This window comes from Mauremys reevesii, linkage group 2 (genome assembly GCF_016161935.1).
Source record: "Mauremys reevesii isolate NIE-2019 linkage group 2, ASM1616193v1, whole genome shotgun sequence".
Classification (NCBI taxonomy): Eukaryota; Metazoa; Chordata; order Testudines; family Geoemydidae; genus Mauremys; species Mauremys reevesii.
The window spans coordinates 23588752-23606697 of NC_052624.1; the positions used below are offsets into that span (position 1 = coordinate 23588752).

Sequence of the window (17946 nt, forward strand, 5' to 3'; positions counted from 1 at the left end):
TCCAGCCTGGCCAGGCAGTAGGCCTCAGGGTCCAAAGGGCTACAGCTAGGCAATCGGCTCCCCAGGCTGCTCTTACCTGGGCTGGGATCCAGCTTCTGGCCTGGCCGGGGGTGAGGTCTTGGGGGAAAGAGGAGAGGCAGGGGGCAGGCCCATCACAAAAAGTCCACTTTCAAAAGTGGGAGGGCCATGGCCTCTTGTCCCACACCCATTCCGGTGCCCATGGTTGGAAGATGCTCATGGGGCCAGCTACTTAGGGAATGGTACACCCTGCCATATAGACAGGTAATGATACAGGCTGGTGTCATTTCTGAGCATGACAAATCAACTTCCTGCCTCCAATGGAGTTGTTAGTACACAGCAGCTATCTGATAGTCCAGCAAAATTCTCTGTGGGTAGCAAAGTCATCTATAACCAGAAGCACAAAGGCATCTGGGATTATTCTTCATATTCTATTAACAAGAAGGAAACATCCTTGAAAAAGTATGGATGGGCCCTGGGCTGATGCCTCAGAAAAGTAAACATTACTATACACATGATCAAAGGTGGTTAGCGTAGGAAACTGTGTAGGGGAGATTTACTATGCATGTGAAGAATTGTAATCCTCCCAGTGACTTCAAATGGATGCAGAGTTAGACCAACACTGAGTGATTCTGAAAAACATACCCTAGGAGTCCATGCTGATGCTAGTCTTATCACTGGCTGCACCTGTGTGCAGAAGAGCCCCATGCCACTAGCCCGAGCCCTGGAATCTGAGTAGCACTGAAGTATAGACTCTTCCTAATAAGAAGAGTGCTGTGAGGAAGATCCCATAGCAGATGTTTGCCAAGCATTTTGAAAAGGACATGAAGCACTGTGTAAGCCCAATTATTTATGATGCTTGTGATGGTGGTGTTGTTTTCTGTATTTATATTGCTGAAATAAAGCAATTCTTTCACAAGGAGTGCAGTGTGCTGGTATAAATTAGAAGGTATACTGGCATGGAAATCATGGTCCGTTTTGGAAAGCCCTTCTCATTTACTAATGCTAATGATAACAACTACTACTAATTTTCATTTACGTAGCTCTTGAGATTCTTAAAGAATTTTGCAAAGTAACATCCCCATTTGATAGATGGGGAAACTGGCATTAAGTGGTAAACCAGCAGCCGCTTGGGGAATGAAACTCAGGTCACCTGATTCCCAATCCTCTGTTTTAACCTCTAGGGTTAAACAACTCCCTGGTTTCCCTTTATAATGCAGACAGTTTCAGGTAGCACAGCACAGCATTCTCCATAGCATGAATGCAGGCAGCGGAATCTAGCACTGGTACAGTAAAACTATTGGTGCAATTCTAAGCAGTCACTTGGACCGCTGTAGGGCTCCTCCATGTCCAGAAAACATCAGTTTCTTTGAACCCAGCAAAATCATACAAGTTTGAGAATATAGCACCATGATGGTCTTTAGCATGTGACAAACCATCACAGTTTGATTCACAAGACATAGGCCTCTGATCTATATATTGACATCTATCTCTATTTCTCCACTACCTCCAAAAAACGTATGAATCTTTGCAATCCTCTCTCTGTTAGAAGCTTGACAAACACAGCTGCTATCTATCTCTATATAGATATATATACACATTATCTATCTATCTATCTATCTATCTATCAGCTTTGCAAGTGGCAGAATTGTCTAAAGATCAGGCTTGAGAAAAGGCACATTCCTCATCACCAGCAACTCTGCAGAATGGTATTCCTCTCCGGAAAGTGTAACTTTATAGAAAAGAAACAAGATATCCCATTAGCTTTTACTTATGGTTTCCTTTCTTACAAGAATGTTGCATCATTACAAAAAGTACCTTCATTACGTGTATCAATACAATAATTATCTCTCGTAAGCTGAAATGTTGACATTCCCTCTATTTTCTCTATGTTCGTCCACCCATTCTATGGAAAAACCTGTAAATTTCTCCTAATGATTTTCAGGTAAGCACATATAAAGGCCTTTGTGTGTGGCTTAAGGCTGTTTCTGCGAAGAAAGGGGTTTGCTGTAATATGGTATTTCTATAACTGGGAAGAATGGTATGTACGATCATTCATGAACTACAGCGAGAACATTAACAATCACATTAATCTTAAGAATTCCTCCCATTTAGTAGCAGATACCTGAGAACTCTCACCTGTGGCAAATGGTTACATTTACTCCTGCTGGGAATGTGACTGGGCAGCCGAATGTTAAAGAGGGCCTGCAGCGCAGCTTGTGCTGCTTGGCCTTTTGCCAGCTTCTTGCTACGTCCTGAGCCTTCAAATGTTCTCCCATCCACTCTCACTGCCATCACAAAACTCTTGATATGCTGCTTCTCCACAGTCTCCGAAAGGCAGACGTACCTCAGTCCCGATCGCAGCTCATTTAGCAACACCACTGGGTTCTTTTCGCTCTCGGCTGCGGATGCCATCTTGTGCTTGTTTTGCTTAGCGTGGCCCATTAAATCCAATGTGTGGCAGAGTAACCTCCCATGCCGATAAGCAGTAGAAAGCAATTCATTATTAACCGGGTTATAAACTGAAAAGTCCTCGCTGTGTGCAGACGGTTCAAACTCCTTGAACAGAGTATCTGGAAAGTCTGCCTGGTCAGATGTAAAGTCAGTGGATGGGTTAAAACAGTTCCCCATGGCAAAGTGAGCTTGACATGCATTTGGGAACTGAACAAAAGATTTCAGCGCTAGTTCTGCGGCTCGCATTTTGGCCTTCTTTTTTGTGGGTCCTGTACCTTCAAATGTAAGCCCATTTACTTCTACGGCAACAGCAAAGACTGGAGCATGCACTGGGCCTGTCTGGGAAACTATTTTGTATTGTAAACCTGGTTTAAGTTCATGTAGCTGGACCAGGGCATTCTTTGGTGTCACTGACCATGAGACTTTCTTCCAGATGAGTTGGAGTTTGCAGAAATGGCCGTTGTTGCCTTCCTCTAACGGTCTTTTCCTTTTAATGCTAGGTGTGCCCACTCTTGACCTGTCATTAGAGGATATCGGATGATCCTCCAGGTTGCCAACATTTCGGTTTTCCTTTACTTCTGCACTGCTGGTACCTGTCAGTAAACAAACAGAAAACCTCACATTACTGTTGCCATCAAGGAATCTAATGTCAAGCTAGAGCTGGCAGAATAGCATGAAAAGAGATTCACAGATGTTTTCATTAATAAGCGAGGCCCATTCACTGGGTTCACTGGGCTGATATTTGTAGGGTCATATTAATAGTTCTTCATGAGTATTTGGATGGTGACTGGTTTCTCTATTACAATATTGATGAATTCCTAGAATGTCATGAGTGATTATTGGTCCAATAACTCCTTCCTGACGTGTATTAGTCATAGCCACCTGTTTAAAAAGTTTCTGTTATCCAATGAGGGAGCACAAATGCTGCCATGTTACTTAGATGAACACTCAAAATGGATAATTAATAGTACAAGTGAATAGCTCGTAAAGAACCCCTGGGCTGAAATCTGTTCAAATTAGCCACGTAGGCCAATGCTTACAAACAGCAAACATGTTGCTACAAATCAGAATTGATTCACAAACGATTCACAAACAGAAAAATGGGAAAATTCATTCAATAATGTATTTTCAGTGAAGAAATTGATCAGCTCTAGCCACAACAGAGACCTTTGTATTTATTACTTACATCACAACCCCAGCCTAAGAGATGATCAAACGTCCTTTTCCAGTACCTGAGGCTATAATTTGTTCTAGTCTATTCTCCAGGGCTAAGATCCTTGTTTGAATAAGTGAGATTTTTCCTGTCAAGTTCAATCGCAGGTACTCTTTGCTACTGCAACAGCAATAACTAATAATGCAAAAATATAAGATCAGTGCAAATCAGGCTTGGAGAAACCAGAGCTGCACGTTGGCAGTAATTACTGATGTAAAGGATGAGCTGTGTCAAAGAAAAGCAATAGGACAGAGCACCTACAATGAGGCAATGTTGGTGGTGGGGCAATGGGGAAGATAGAGGGAGCATTTTCTAACTGCAGAGCCAACAAACCACATTCAGCTCTCAGTTGCACTCATGCATTGCCGCTGGCATCAATGCAGTAGTACAGTGTAACTGAGAACCAAGTTTGACCCAATCAAGTTTAAGCATCCTTGGGGCTTGGTCGGTAGCAAACTGAAAAAACAAGCAACAATGAAAAACATATTGCTCTGTCACGAAGCAATTCACTGTACTGCTGCCATCTCTGACTAGTACATTTAAATTTATTCCCTTCTTCTTCCTCTAGGAGTCAAAATGTAGTTGGCCATATTCCCTGGTCCAGTCGAAGTTTGCTTGGTGCGGGACCAGACTGAAGGGCTGTCCAGCTGCCAGTCTGATCCCTGACACAAAACAGAGCATCTCTATGCCTGGCTGCCTGTATTTCATCAGCTGTGACTCATGGGAAATCTGTTTAAGGACCAGGCTCAGTTACAGTCCCTGTGTTCAGGGGAGCGCAGAGACTGCTCCCTCCTGATTCCCCTAGTGTTACACAAGGGGGCCTTTCCAAAGTCTCCCTGTACACTAGATGCACAACAACCCCAAAGGAGTGTGGCCATGATGCTGCCTCCCTTAAACTCTGGATGACAGAGCTGTGAGGCCAGAGCCGTAACAAGGAATTTCTGTGCCCGAGGCAAGGGCCAGCTCCAGGCTCTTTGGTGGCAATTCGGCGGCAGGTCCTTCCCTCTGAGAGGGACCGAGGGACCTGCCGCCGAATTGCCGCCGAAGAAGCTGCGGCGGTAGACCTGCCGCCGAAGCGCCACCAATCGCGGTAGAGCTGCGCCCCTCTGCTTTGCGCGCCCAAGGAAGTGCCTCGCCCTTGTTACGGCACTATGTGAGGCTGTGCAGGGGCGTGGGAAGCTAGCTGTCTGCTAAGGGCAGGAGGAGCTTCTGCTGGAGCATTGCAACTTTGCAACGCCCCCAGCTCTGGCTGTGCCTTACAGACACATGAGCCCTCAGAGTCTGCTTCGTATTCGAAACAGCAGTGGGTCAAATCCTGGTGTTTTGGTTAAACACTGAACAACTTCTTCCATCAAAACAATAACGTCCCAATCTTGCAGGTTGTTCTGTGAGGGTGGATGCCTGTGTGGAGCCCTATTGGATATTCCTACAGCGCAGTTACACACCCACGACTGTCCTGTGTCAGCTGACTCAGGCTTGCGGGGCTCGGGCTCATCGTGCTGTTTATAGGCATTTGGGCTCAGGCTGGAGCCTGGGCTCTGGGATCCTTCCCCCTTGTGGGGTCCCTGAGTCCATCTGTCTACACCACAATTAAACAGCCCCTGAGCCCAAGCCCTGCGAGCCTGAGTCTGCCGACACGGGCCAGCCATGGGTTTTTAATTGCAGTATAGACGTACCCACTGAGGCCAATGGGACTTACTGTGTGTGCAGGGGTCCCTATGTGCACAACAACCGTGATTGCAACTCAGCAAAGCACTTCAGCACATGCTAAACTTCAGGCCTATGTTTAAGTCTCATCACGGTGCTTAAGTGCATTGCTTAGTAGGCATGGGCTGCTAAATCAGGGCCTTAGTGATTAGCTCCTTTTTTACTTTCTAAAGTGAAAAAAAAAAGTCAAATTAGAAAAAGAAAGATCTTGCCATATAAAATTCAGCCATATAAAATATGATAGCTATAAAAACAGCCTCACTGGAAACGAGCCACTGAAAAGGTCATGTTAATAAGAGATGATCTGAGATAACTTGATCTCTTCTCCTAGGGTTCAAACCCATTTATGGAAGCTCTGAAGTGGGGAGGGGGAACAAGTCAGCCTTAATTGTGTCTTATTTTCCTGGGCCATTGAAATAGCTAACCATTTCCCACCATGGCTGGTTTTCCATAGATAGCACCACCTTCCTAAGTCTGAGCTATCCTCCTTTGAAGATCCCTTCTTATTTAAAAGCTGTGAAACATTTTGCCTCAGATATGCTTTTCTAAGTGAAGTAGGGTTGGTTCTGTATTTAACACCTCTTCTCTCTCTTTTCCTAATAGGGTTTTTACAGACCCAATTATTGTACATAATGATATTGAATCCAGGAGGCATGAAAAGAAAGATAGCTTTTGTTTCACACTATATACAGGTTTGAAAGGAATTTGTATTGATTATGCAGCACTGAATAGGAAAATTCAGAGGGTTATTTGTATTTATAATTCATATTGTCATTTTTCCATTTGTTCTTTTATTTTATTTTATAATTCTTGCTCCATGGGCTTGTGAACAGACACAGTTTGTCCTTCACCTTCACAAACACAATGAACCAAAAATAAACATTCTCTGCTTGCCCTAAAAGTTTTGTCTCTGGCACTATCTATCCTGGATTGTGGGTTGGTTGTGGAGTTTTTCACCAGTGCAACTAGACAAATGCAGTGATGCCAGTGCAAACCCTCAGTGTAGTCCTGTGACAGCAATGGGAGATGGCGCTGGCACCAAAAATTATTGATATTAGCACAGTCCACAGACCTTGTTTAGCACTGGTGCAGTATGTCTACCTTATGGACTAACACTGAGGTAGCTGGTGATGCAAGTTACCTTAGGCCAGACAAACCTTAAATCATACAGAGGGTCTGATCCTGAAATTCCAGTTAATAGCTAAATTCCCCATTGCTTTCAAAGAGAGCAGAATCAGGCCAGTTTTCATTCATGTCATATAAATTAGTGGTCATCTAAATTCAATCAGGAAGTTCCTTTATTTCTCACAAAGGAGTAAAGCTTCTCAGAAAGACCATATGCCTGATGGACTTGCATGACATCCAACAATAGTTGGATAAAGCTAAATTACTTTATACTTTCAGGTACCTTTGAAATAGGAGATCTTTGAAATGTGGCTTTCATGAGACCTCTGTGCAGCAGACACAAGATTACATCTCTAATGGTGGCACATGTACTTCTCTCGTGAAAATCAGACAAAGCAGGCAAATGACACCAAACTACATTAGATAAATACTGTAAGCAGCCATAATAGAACAATCACAAGCAATTTTGGAAACGAAGAGCACTAAAAGGAAAGGGGCAAGTCAGAGGTTGCACATGGGGAAAAATGCAAAACGGTGGATCATTTTCATCCCTGTTATCTCTCAGAATGACTTGGCTCTTGTCTTATCTATATTTGATAAAAAAAATTATAATCAAATATAGTGCTCCTAAGTTGAAAGGTTTGCAGCATAATGAAATTATCGATTTTTGGAAAAGGAGAAACAAAAAAACAGAGATTTATAGTAATAATTTTTACTTTATTCTGAAAGATAAAAAAAAAATCTGAGTTTGCCTTGTAAGATCCCCTCAGATAACTTTACTCATCGTTCTTTTTCAGACTGCACAAGCAAGTGAAGGCCTTTATCCTTTATACTGCAATCTTATTTTTGCTTCAACAATTGAATGGGAGAAAAGAGGGCACTTATCAAATGTATTTATTTGTGCATTTTTCTCTCACTCTTCTGTATCTCGTTTAATTTCTTTCTCCTTCCTGGTCATTATGCACAGTAGAGCTAACCTGGAGAGTCTGCATCATCAAGAGCTTTTCAGAACTATAATGCATCACTAATAATGACACTGCCTATGTCTCTGGGTCATAAGGGCTCTGGAGAACTAGCCATCCGATACTCCACGCTACATTTGAAGTGATAATATTGTTCCTGTTGAAGGTTATTCTGCTGCCAAACTTTTTTTTTTGGGGGCGGGGGGGAATGTGGCAGCTTCACTATGGCAATCATATTTTAAAAACAAATCACAATAAGTAAACATCTGAGATAATTGCAAGGTATCTATTCTATCAAGATCTAAGGAATAAGGAATGATTGCCTAGGTACAAGAGGGCCACAAGTCAATATTATCTTTAGAAATGTTTAGGAATCCTAAGATTGCTACTGTTGCATTTTGAACAGTGAAGGTTAGGTTTATTTTTAATTTTCTGCTGTCTGCATTTTAATATCTGCCCCCCATTTGACCTCCTCACACAGATCATATTATTTGCTGTCCATCTCCATTGTTTGGACCACAGAGGTTAAAGGGATTCACCTCCGTCATTTCTGACATACTTGAAAATGAGGCGTGTCACAGCAAAACAATAGGTACGATCTGGAGGTCAAACTCGGGAGACCCGTGTTCCAGTCAACTAGTATATCAACAGCACTATAGGGCAATCTTCCCAGCCAACCAAACAACCTTTTCATAAACTACCAAATCTCAAAAAAAAAGAAACAGGAATTATTTTGCTGGAGATTTGCAGAAATCAATTATATTCAGATCCATATTCTTGAAGTTGGTATAATAAACTTGTAGCTAACTGTAGAAATCAAAACTACACACACTTTTAATTACCAGTTAGATGTATATATGAGGAACTAGGCTTAAGAGGAAAAAAAAATCATGTTCTCTTTGTTGATGATGAAATCCTTCCTGTTAACTTGTAAGGTGTAGGTGGTTTAAAAGCATATTATAATTCATCCCAAAGGATATTATAACAATACGCTGTAGAATGGCTGCATTTACAGTTTAAAAAAATCCTTTTCAAAGGTCCCCTATTGTTTCCCGGACAACTATGCCAGTTTTTTGCTTAAAATTAAAGCTGAGAATTATGGAGGAACTTGTGAAAGGTGAAAGTTGTTTCCTTTAGCACCTCCATACTGAAAATTTTCCTACCACTGAGTCATCTACTGTCTGTAATAACTACAACATGCCTAAGCACTAGACAGTTCTTACCAATTAGGGAATTTATTTACATAAGTTTTGGCCCTGATCCAGCGCAGCATTTAGGCTCTGACTCAGGAAAGCATCCCTGTTCAGAATAGCACATCAGCACATGCATACAGTTAAATGTGTACGTAAGTGCTGTTCTGAATAGAGCTTGGCATCGGTCCATGCTTAAGTGCTTTCATGAATCAGGGCCTAAATACATACTCAGCTTTAAGCTCATGAGAAAGGCTATTGAAGTCAATGGCTAAAATTTTCAAAAGTGACCAGTGATTCTGGTTCCTCCATGTTGGGCTGCTTGAGATGCTTTAAAGGGGCCTGATTTTCAAAGGGTGGTGCTCAGCATTTTCTGGAGAGGTGTCTCAAATTGGGCATCCAAAAAATGGAGAGACCCCAAATCACTAGACACTTTTGAGACTCTTGGCCAATATGCTCATAGTTAAATATGTGCTTCAGTGTCTTTCGGTACTCTAGTGCCAGTACAATCACCAAAAATATATGTGTATCATGGTCTGATAGGGCCTGATCCAACAGGAAATGTATCCATTGCTGCTTGCACAGAGAAGGTCTGTGCATCTGTATGACAAAAACCAAAAAGCTAGCTCCCTGATGCAGGATAATGGCATTATGTTGGCATGGCCATTGAAGGCTTCCCTTTTCCCAGAGGCAGGATCACACTGTGTGGAGCCTGGATACCATAGATGACATTGGCATCTGGCTTATGGGAATGATGATATAGGATGGACTTTTGCCATAAGGTTTCAGATTAATTCTTCCTTTGGGACTGACATTCAGTCCAGCAGAGATGGCATTTTAAAGGAGCCAGTGGCCTGAAGATGTTTTTCTGTCTATCAGTAAAAGCAGCAAAGAGTCCTGTGGCACCTTATAGACTAACAGACGTATTGGAGCATGAGCTTTCATGGGTGAATATCTGACGAAGTGGGTATTCACCCACGAAAGCTCATGCTCCAATACGTCTGTCAGTCTATAAGGTGCCACAGGACTCTTTGCTGCTTTTACAGATCCAGACTAACACGGCTACCCCTCTGATACTCTGTCTATCAGGTTATTTCACCCCTTGAACCAAAATATGAGTATTTATACACAAACTTGCACCAGTTTAAAGACACCTTTAGTTAAACTGGTGGAAGTTTTTGTGTAAACAAGGCCCAAATGGATGTGGAATATTCTTTTTGGATCTGATGCAATTCCTGTTGAAGCCAATGGGAATCTTTCCACTGACTGCAACAGTAGCTGGATTGGATTGAGCAGTTTGATATGGCCCATGGATATTAGGGTTGAAAGAGCCATAATGGGCAAGCCAGACCACCACCGTACATCATTGCAAGATAGATTTATTTCTTCCTAAAGCATCCCCCCACCCCCACGTACTGGCACAATATCAAACTCTCCTATTCAGAACAAGTCACTTAATTCATTTGGTGGCTCTTTGATTGGGGTAGGTAGCATTTTTTTTCCTATCAGTAAATGGTGTGTGATTCATATGCATATACAAAATTGTTGTGATTGCCAATGTTATTATAGGATATTGGAACCAGGAGAAGACTAGTGTGTGATGCCCACTACAAGATGAAATTTGCTATTTCTCTTTGAGGAAGCAAAGCTTATGTTGTCCATAATATCAGCTTTAAAGCCAGTGCAACTGCAAGCAGGCCTGGGTACTGCTGCAGGAATAAGAAAATGGGGTTTCAGTGTTTGGCTTGTACAAATTTACTACGTTATTCAAAAATAACTGAGTAGCACACGTAGGAAACATTCCACAGGAGATTCCTGCAGCAGCTCATCGTGTGCATAGTATGTTTTCTGTGTGCACTTCTCATATAGCATTGCAGAAATGTAGCCTCCTTAGGACCAGGATTTAAAGGCTTTTCTAGACTTTTTGGCCTTTGCTGGTTTATGTTATACCTGCCAGTCAAGGTGCTAACAACAGTCAGCAAGCACAATATGATGCACATGTGTTACTCAGCAGTGCACAATAAACGGTCATATTCCTTCAGTAAATATTCCAGCCCATGCCGCCTTATGTCCAAAGCAATGCAGATTAGCTACAATACGGAGAATCATCCATTTTTCCCACCCACTGGTTATAATAGGGCAACTCTTCATTGTTTCTGGCTGGAAGAGGTACCCATCTGGTAGGGGATTCTAAAAGGCAAAGAGGTGTTCATTTGGTTTGGAAAGCTTCCCTCTCTGTTTTATGTGCCTCGAAATATGTTACAACGAGATGGCTGGAGGATGTGCGGTAATCCCTGCTAGGTGTTAAACTCAAAGAGCTTAAGGTTATTCAGCTCTAACCACACACATTCCCCCCAGCCTCATTCACATTTTAATTACTTCACTTCCCCTTCAGTACATAGTGGCTGTTGACATTCTTAGGGCTGGTCTACACTACCGGGGGAAATCGATCTAAGATACGCAACTTCAGCTATGTGAATAGCGTAGCTGAAGTCGAAGTATCTTAGATCGAATTACTTACCGTCCTCACGGCGCGGGATCGACGTCCGTGGCTCCCCATGTCGACTCCGCTACCGCCGTTCGGGTTGGTGGAGTTCCGGAGTCGACAGGAGCGCGTTCGGGGATCAATATATCGCGTCTAGATGAGACGTGATATATCGATCCCCGAGAAATTGATTGCTACCCGCCGATACGGCGGGTAGTGAAGACGTAGCCTTATACCCAAACAGTCCTTGGTCCAGCATATTTCAACACCACCACGCAGGAGCAAGAGTAGCTCTTGGAGAACCTCGTAACCAGCACTTCAGCTGAATCTAGTAGGGTGACCAGATGTCCCGATTTTGTAGGGACAGTCCTGATATATGGGGCTTTTTTTTATATAGGCTCCTATTACCCCTCACCCCCTATCCTGATTTTTCACACTTGCTGTCTGGTCACCCTAGAATCTAGTGAACCCAAATCTAGTGAATGATCCCCACTCAATTAGACTTGGATTGTTTTCTTTTTCAGTTAATATTAACAAAGAGAAAAGGAGAGGGCAAGGTTCCAGACAAAGGCCCTGATCCTGAAGACCTTACTCAGGCACAACTCCCACTGAAATCCCTGAGAGTACAAGGCAGTGAGGGGATCAGAGTCAGTCAATGAAGTTTTTGCCTTTAGGGATAATGCATATAAGAATAAAGCAAAGTAAATTAATATAAATAGAAAAAACAAAGGAACTCCCCAGTCCTATGACCCAGCACTTCCTTCCCATAGGAATTTTCTCCCATCTCTACACACCCAATATAAAGCCCTTTCCTCAGCATCTGTGCAAGAAGTGGGAAGCTGAGCTGAGGTTAACCCCATGTTCATTGGGGACCAGGTCATGCTCCATGTACCAGGGAAGCTTGCACTGAACTCAGCATTGGTCTCAGCAGTTGCATATTTGCTAAATCACCTTGCTCCCAAAATTACCCGCACTATAAAGTTCTTTCAATTCACTTTCTCATTCATCTCTATATGAAGAATAGAGGCTGCTTACTTAAATTGTCTTCATCTTCCATATTGGCCACACCAGGACTTAAATACTTGAAGGGCGTGATGAAGGTTGACAATATGCTTACTTTTTCTGGAACAAAAGGGGAAAAAAAAGGAAATATACTTATAAAATCAGGGTTTCACCAAAGCCAAAAACATTCAGATTTTCATCGTACTCTTTTCCTCATATTAGGCAGTTTGGCAAGTCTATTTTCATAGAATTATAGAGATGTAGGACTGGAAGGGACCTCGAGAGGTTTTCTAGTCCAGTCCCCTGCACTCAAGACAGAACTAAGTATTATCTAGATCATTCCTGACAGGTGTTTGTCTAACCTGCTCTTAAAAATCTCCAATGGTGGAGATTTCACAGCTTCCTTAGGTAATTTATCCCAATGCTTAACTACCCTGACAGTTAGGAAGTTTTTCCTAATGTCCAAACTAAACCACCCTTGCTGTAGTTAAAGCTCATTGCTTCTTGTCCTATCCTCAGAAGTTGAAGCTCAGTAAAGTCAGTGTTGTTTTGTGAGCAGAGTCAGTGAGTTTGCTCTTCCTCCGGGAGTATTTGACTGAGGTTCTACTGTAATAGGATCTTTATTCAAATTTGTCAGCAATGTAACTCTCCAAACAGGATTGTCTGAGGTAGCGCTTGCATCATGTGTTGATATAATGCTGCTAGAGAGTATTGTGAAACAGTTTTCATTGTGGCTTTCACCATTCTATGCTGATTAAAGGAGATTGGGAGTTGGGACAGAGGGCTGCTATTATTTCTCTCTGGAGAAAACAAAACAGTTAATGGGAGTCAATTGCAGGAATAGGATTATAAGAATTGCCGTAATTGGATCAGACCATTAGTTCATCTAGTCTAGTTTCCCATTTCTGACACTAGCTAATAGCAGCTGCTTCAGAGGAGGAGGTAGGTTTCAAGAGCCTGCTAAAGGAAGTTATAGAATGACCTACCTACAGGGAAATTTTCTTACTGAGAGGTTGACTCATACCCCAGTGCATGAAGGTTTATATTTCTTCCCTAAATCATGTTTGTATTTTTGTAATCCTTCCTGTTGTGATTCTGGGTGTTCTTATTATCCAAACAAACATCCAGTCCTTGTCTGAATCCTGCTAATCCCCATAGTCTCATTTATACTGACTGCTATCATTGGCAACCTCGTCATATAATCCCATTCATAAATTTATCAAGCTCCATCTTAAAACTATGGCTACCGGGCACTTTCAATAAAAGCAGCATTGCTATGCTGAGAATCTCTCTCCATATCTGCATATTGGAAAATAACTTTTACTAATAGAGACACATTAAACCTGATTACATTGCAGATGTGTATGCTATTTAGTCAAATATGTATCAAAGCTCATTATTCACTGAAGCATCCACAGTATTATAATCAATGCTGCCGTACACCATATTGGGCTGTTTTACTTATATCTTGTACCATATTGTTTTGAAATTCACCAAAAACTGAATAATGAATTACTTGGTCTAAGTAGGCCTGGAAAATAGTTTTGAAGGTGAACTTCTCTTTTGAGAGGAAACATTTCCTAAACTTTTATTTTTCTTAGTACGAGTTTCCTTGAAACATATGGCTAATAATTTTAGATATGATTCCTTGTTTAGCTACCATTCCACAGTGTATTCTGACATACAAGTCTGTTTAAACTCGTTCTGTTTCAATAGTGTATCTGTCGGCTTGTCAGCCTTGTTTTGCCTGGGTTTGCAAACAATCTTGTCTCATATTAAAGGGTGTGATCAGACTCCAAAATAAACTGCATATAGACATTTGTAACCAGCAAAGCTGCTCAACTCAGCTACAAGTACAAGATGACTGTTCTTTCTTGCTTTAAGTGCACTAAACAGTCTCTCCACATAAGAATTTTTAGCCCATGAACCGTTTAGCCTATGTTAATTTATAATTTATAATGAAACATCCAGCTTGAATTGTAATTTCATTAAGGGATTGCGGTGATGTGATGAAGTGAGAGAGTAAAGTTCACATGCTTTAGCCAAGAAACTTCCCCAAATGAAATAATGTGTGCTGAGGTGTTACTCTGCTTTGTGATATCAGGGAGAAATGTGATATTTCTGTAACACACTCGCTTACTGTGTGTGATCCTGTTCCTCTTTCTGGTCCCTGGCCCTGGTGAAGCTAAAACCTGCTGGCATTCACACCTGAGTCGAGTGAGTAACTTCTTTAGCTCAAGAGGTAATGGCTTGTGCTTTCTGCAGCTGATCCAAAGCCCATTTGTGTTGAATTCTCTGATTTGATCTCCAGCAATGAGTGTGGTGCTGTATATATGAAGAAACGGTTCATTATAAAATGTATCCCTGCTGGGACTTTACTCTGGTGTACCTCAGACATTCAGGACCAGCTTGCCTAACAGAAAGGATGGCGTACACTAAATCAAAGTGCCCCCACTGAGAATAAAGGCTGCTTCTTACTTACAGCTAATGGAGTTATTCCTTTAGCTCAGGCAGTAAGGCATGTGACACTGATGCTGAAAATTCTAGGTTTTATCCTTACTGATGACAATCATGCCAAATTATATGTCCCATGTCTATTCTAGAATGCTCTCTTTCTGCGATGCTGCATTCCTGAAGCTGCAGCCCCTTTAGACTATAACGTTGAATCTCTGCTTCATTATTATTTGTATTGCAATAGCACTTAGGGGCTCCAGTCACAGAGCAGGACCCCACTGTCCTAGGCCCCATCCAATTGCACTGACTAATTAATTCATTGCATTTCTGTAAGGGTTAAGTATAGTTTTCTAATGCATTATTATTACATGAGACAGCATTCTGTGACACCTCTTTTGCCCAAGCATTTGTTTGGCTGATGGGCCTGATTTGTAATATGACTTGAAATTCCACATCTTATTTTAATGGACCCTTTAGCCATCTCGGGTTTCTAATATTTTTTCCCCAAAGATCTTCCTTGTTTCTTCACTTTTGCATGGCTGAAAACAGAGCCTTACTGCAGTGGTTTGTGACAATGCCACCAATCTTAGAACTGCAGATCAGAATGGAAGGATTAATTATATCACAGATACAACTTGACCCCAATTTACACAAGAATATGGCTCAATCAATAAAGATGATAAAGATTAGAATGTAGGATTTAAACCCATTGGCTGAGAAACGGAAGATTTACTATGTGTCTGAAAAAGCAGAAGGGGAGGTTTCTTGAATGAAAGATGTAAGAAGGGAAGGGTTGCTATGTGCACCTAATGCAGACAAATTACTCAGACTGTGGAGGAGGAGGAGACGGATGGCAGGATAATTAAATTGAGGTGCTTACAAGGAAATAATCTGTTTGGAGATATATCTAAAGGTATGATCATGCACTTCCATCTCTTGTAAGTTATTGTCTATTACCATATATGTGCCATGTAACACTAATTTAGGTTTATCATCAATGGCTAAATTCAGTATTATTCTTGTTTACTGTTTCTAAACAAGATTAGGGGAATTGGGCATTCACACTTTAAAATCCTCATATATTTTAATGTCCATCACAATTAGTCTTATCTCTGGCAGCTTGAAGAAATCTCATGAATAAGAATAAAGGAGGCTGCTGGATCTGAAAAAGTATCTTGGCTCCCCAGAGAAATACCATTAAAGCTTCCTATCTTTTCCCACTTTCTTCTGCTCTTACACGTCCTTTCAAAGGGAGATTCAAGATCTGCAAGCACAAAATTTGAGCTACTATTTTTGTCTGTAAAGCTGATGTAATTCTTTAGTTTTGAAGGAAAAAAGAAAACTGTAACTTTCCTTTTCTCATAGAACAAAAACAGAATGCAGCACCAGCAACTGAACATTCATGGGAGTCCATAAAGTAAGCTATTATTTACTTGCATTAGAATAAAACCTAGAAGACCCTTGTTATGAGTTGGGTGAAACCTTGTTATGGGTTGAGTCAAAACCTTATTGAGATTGATAGGTGTGACCTCACCCTTTAATTAACATAACTTTAAGGATAAATAGCCATGTAGACATATCCAGTGTGACCTTGGGGAAAGCTAGGGAGAGAACTTTTGGGTCTCTTGGCTAAAGAGGCTTGGGGCTTTAAACTTTCATTCTTGGTTCCTCCTGCATTTAAAAAAGCAGGACTCTGTACATGCCTTACAAATAAACAAGGTTCCATCAAAGAAATTACTAGACTCCATCAATTTTTACTTCCAAATGGAACATCCCTATGGCCCCAGACTTTGACTGGCTGCTCAGTTCAAACAGGGGCAACCCCAGAAATGAAATCAGGGTCCCATTGTACTAAGGACTGGGCAGACACAGTAAGATACATTCCCTGCCCCCAAAGCATTTACACTGGAAATAGACAAGAGAGACAAAAGGTGGGAGGGGAAATGCAGACACAAAGAGGTAATAGGACTTGCCCCATGTCACACAGGAGGTCTGTGGCAGAGCCAGGAACAGAACTGCATCTGCCACAACCCAGAAACCATCCTTCCACACAAAGTTAAATGACTAAGCTCTTGTCCAGTACCTTAACCACACAACCATCTGTCCTCTTAATATAAATCCCATGTGCATGGCAAGATGGAAGAAAAAAACAAGAAACTAACAAACCAAACCAAAAAAAAAAAACTATTTGGGAAAGGAAGCAGATTTCAATTTCCTCAGATTTCTTGAGAGATATTTCCCAATAGTAGCAGTTATTATTTTTTAACAAAATCATGCAAACTGTTTTGACAATATCCTTTTAAATTACAAAAAACAAACCCAAAACTATGCGCCAACATTTTTTTTTGCTTGTTTGAAAAAGACCAGCATTTAATCCAAACATTTCATCAGATCTTAATGTATAACGAAGGGCTGCCAAAGTTCTGCTAGATTCTGCCCTTTTGCAACGTGGCTTTTGCCCTGTGGTTTGTCGATCCACACTTCATAAATACAGGCTTAGTGCTGAGCCAATAAGATGGGGGTTAGAGTTATAGACAGCTGCAAAGAATGTTATCATTTAATGGGACTTTGTCAGCCTGAATGGTTTCACAATTAGCTAATTTAAAATAATTCTATTTGTTGACAACTCAGCCTTTAAACAGACTGATCTGATATTTTTTAAAGTCATATCTTTATAAAAATGTGTAAGGGTTTTGGTGTTTCCCTGAAAATCTTTAGAAGCAACTTGCCGGTGGCCCCAGGACTGAACACATCAAACATGTCCCCTACTCATCAGTCCTTATTGACCCTTCCTTCCTTTCCTCTAGGAACATGCCTGTCTGCTATCACTTCAGTTTCAGCCCTGTTGTTGCCATTGTCTAGACCTATTCTGAGAAAGGTTGGTTAACACAAAGGATAAAGCACAGTTGGCTGGTCTGCACTAGAGCTTCCATCTTTGCTAGTGCTGGTTGGAAGTTTTAGGGAAATATTTTAGTGTAGATACAGCCAGAGATGTATAATAGGTTGTGCTTCAGTGACTCAACTCACATTTGGTCAGATTCCGTTCAAACTACACCTCTATCTCGATAGAACGCTGTCCTCGGGAGCCAAAAAATCTTACCACGTTATAGGTGAAACCGTGTTATATCCAACTTGATTTGATCCGCCGGAGTGCGCAGCCCGGCCCCCCCAGAGCACTGCTTTACCCGCATTATATCCAAATTCGTGTTATATTGGGTGGCGTTATATCAGGGTAGAGGTGTATATGCATTGAGGTGCAGACCTCAAGATCTTCTTTTTTTTCTGTATGATGTCATTGTACCAGTTGAGCAAAAAGTTGGTTCCATGGCAGCATTC

General features: G+C 41.5%; 1 protein-coding gene across 1 annotated transcript in view; it reads right to left on the reverse strand.

Moving 5' to 3' along the window:
* The window catches only part of ADARB2 (adenosine deaminase RNA specific B2 (inactive)), a 430816-nt gene that overhangs the window by 142162 nt on the left and 270708 nt on the right, over positions 1-17946 (reverse strand). Inside the window, exons 2-3 of the mRNA XM_039527879.1 lie at positions 12190-12276; positions 2158-3065 (exon numbers count right to left, since the gene is read on the reverse strand). Coding sequence (XP_039383813.1) covers positions 2158-3065; positions 12190-12276 — 995 coding nt within the window. The remainder of the gene's footprint in view (positions 1-2157; positions 3066-12189; positions 12277-17946) is intronic.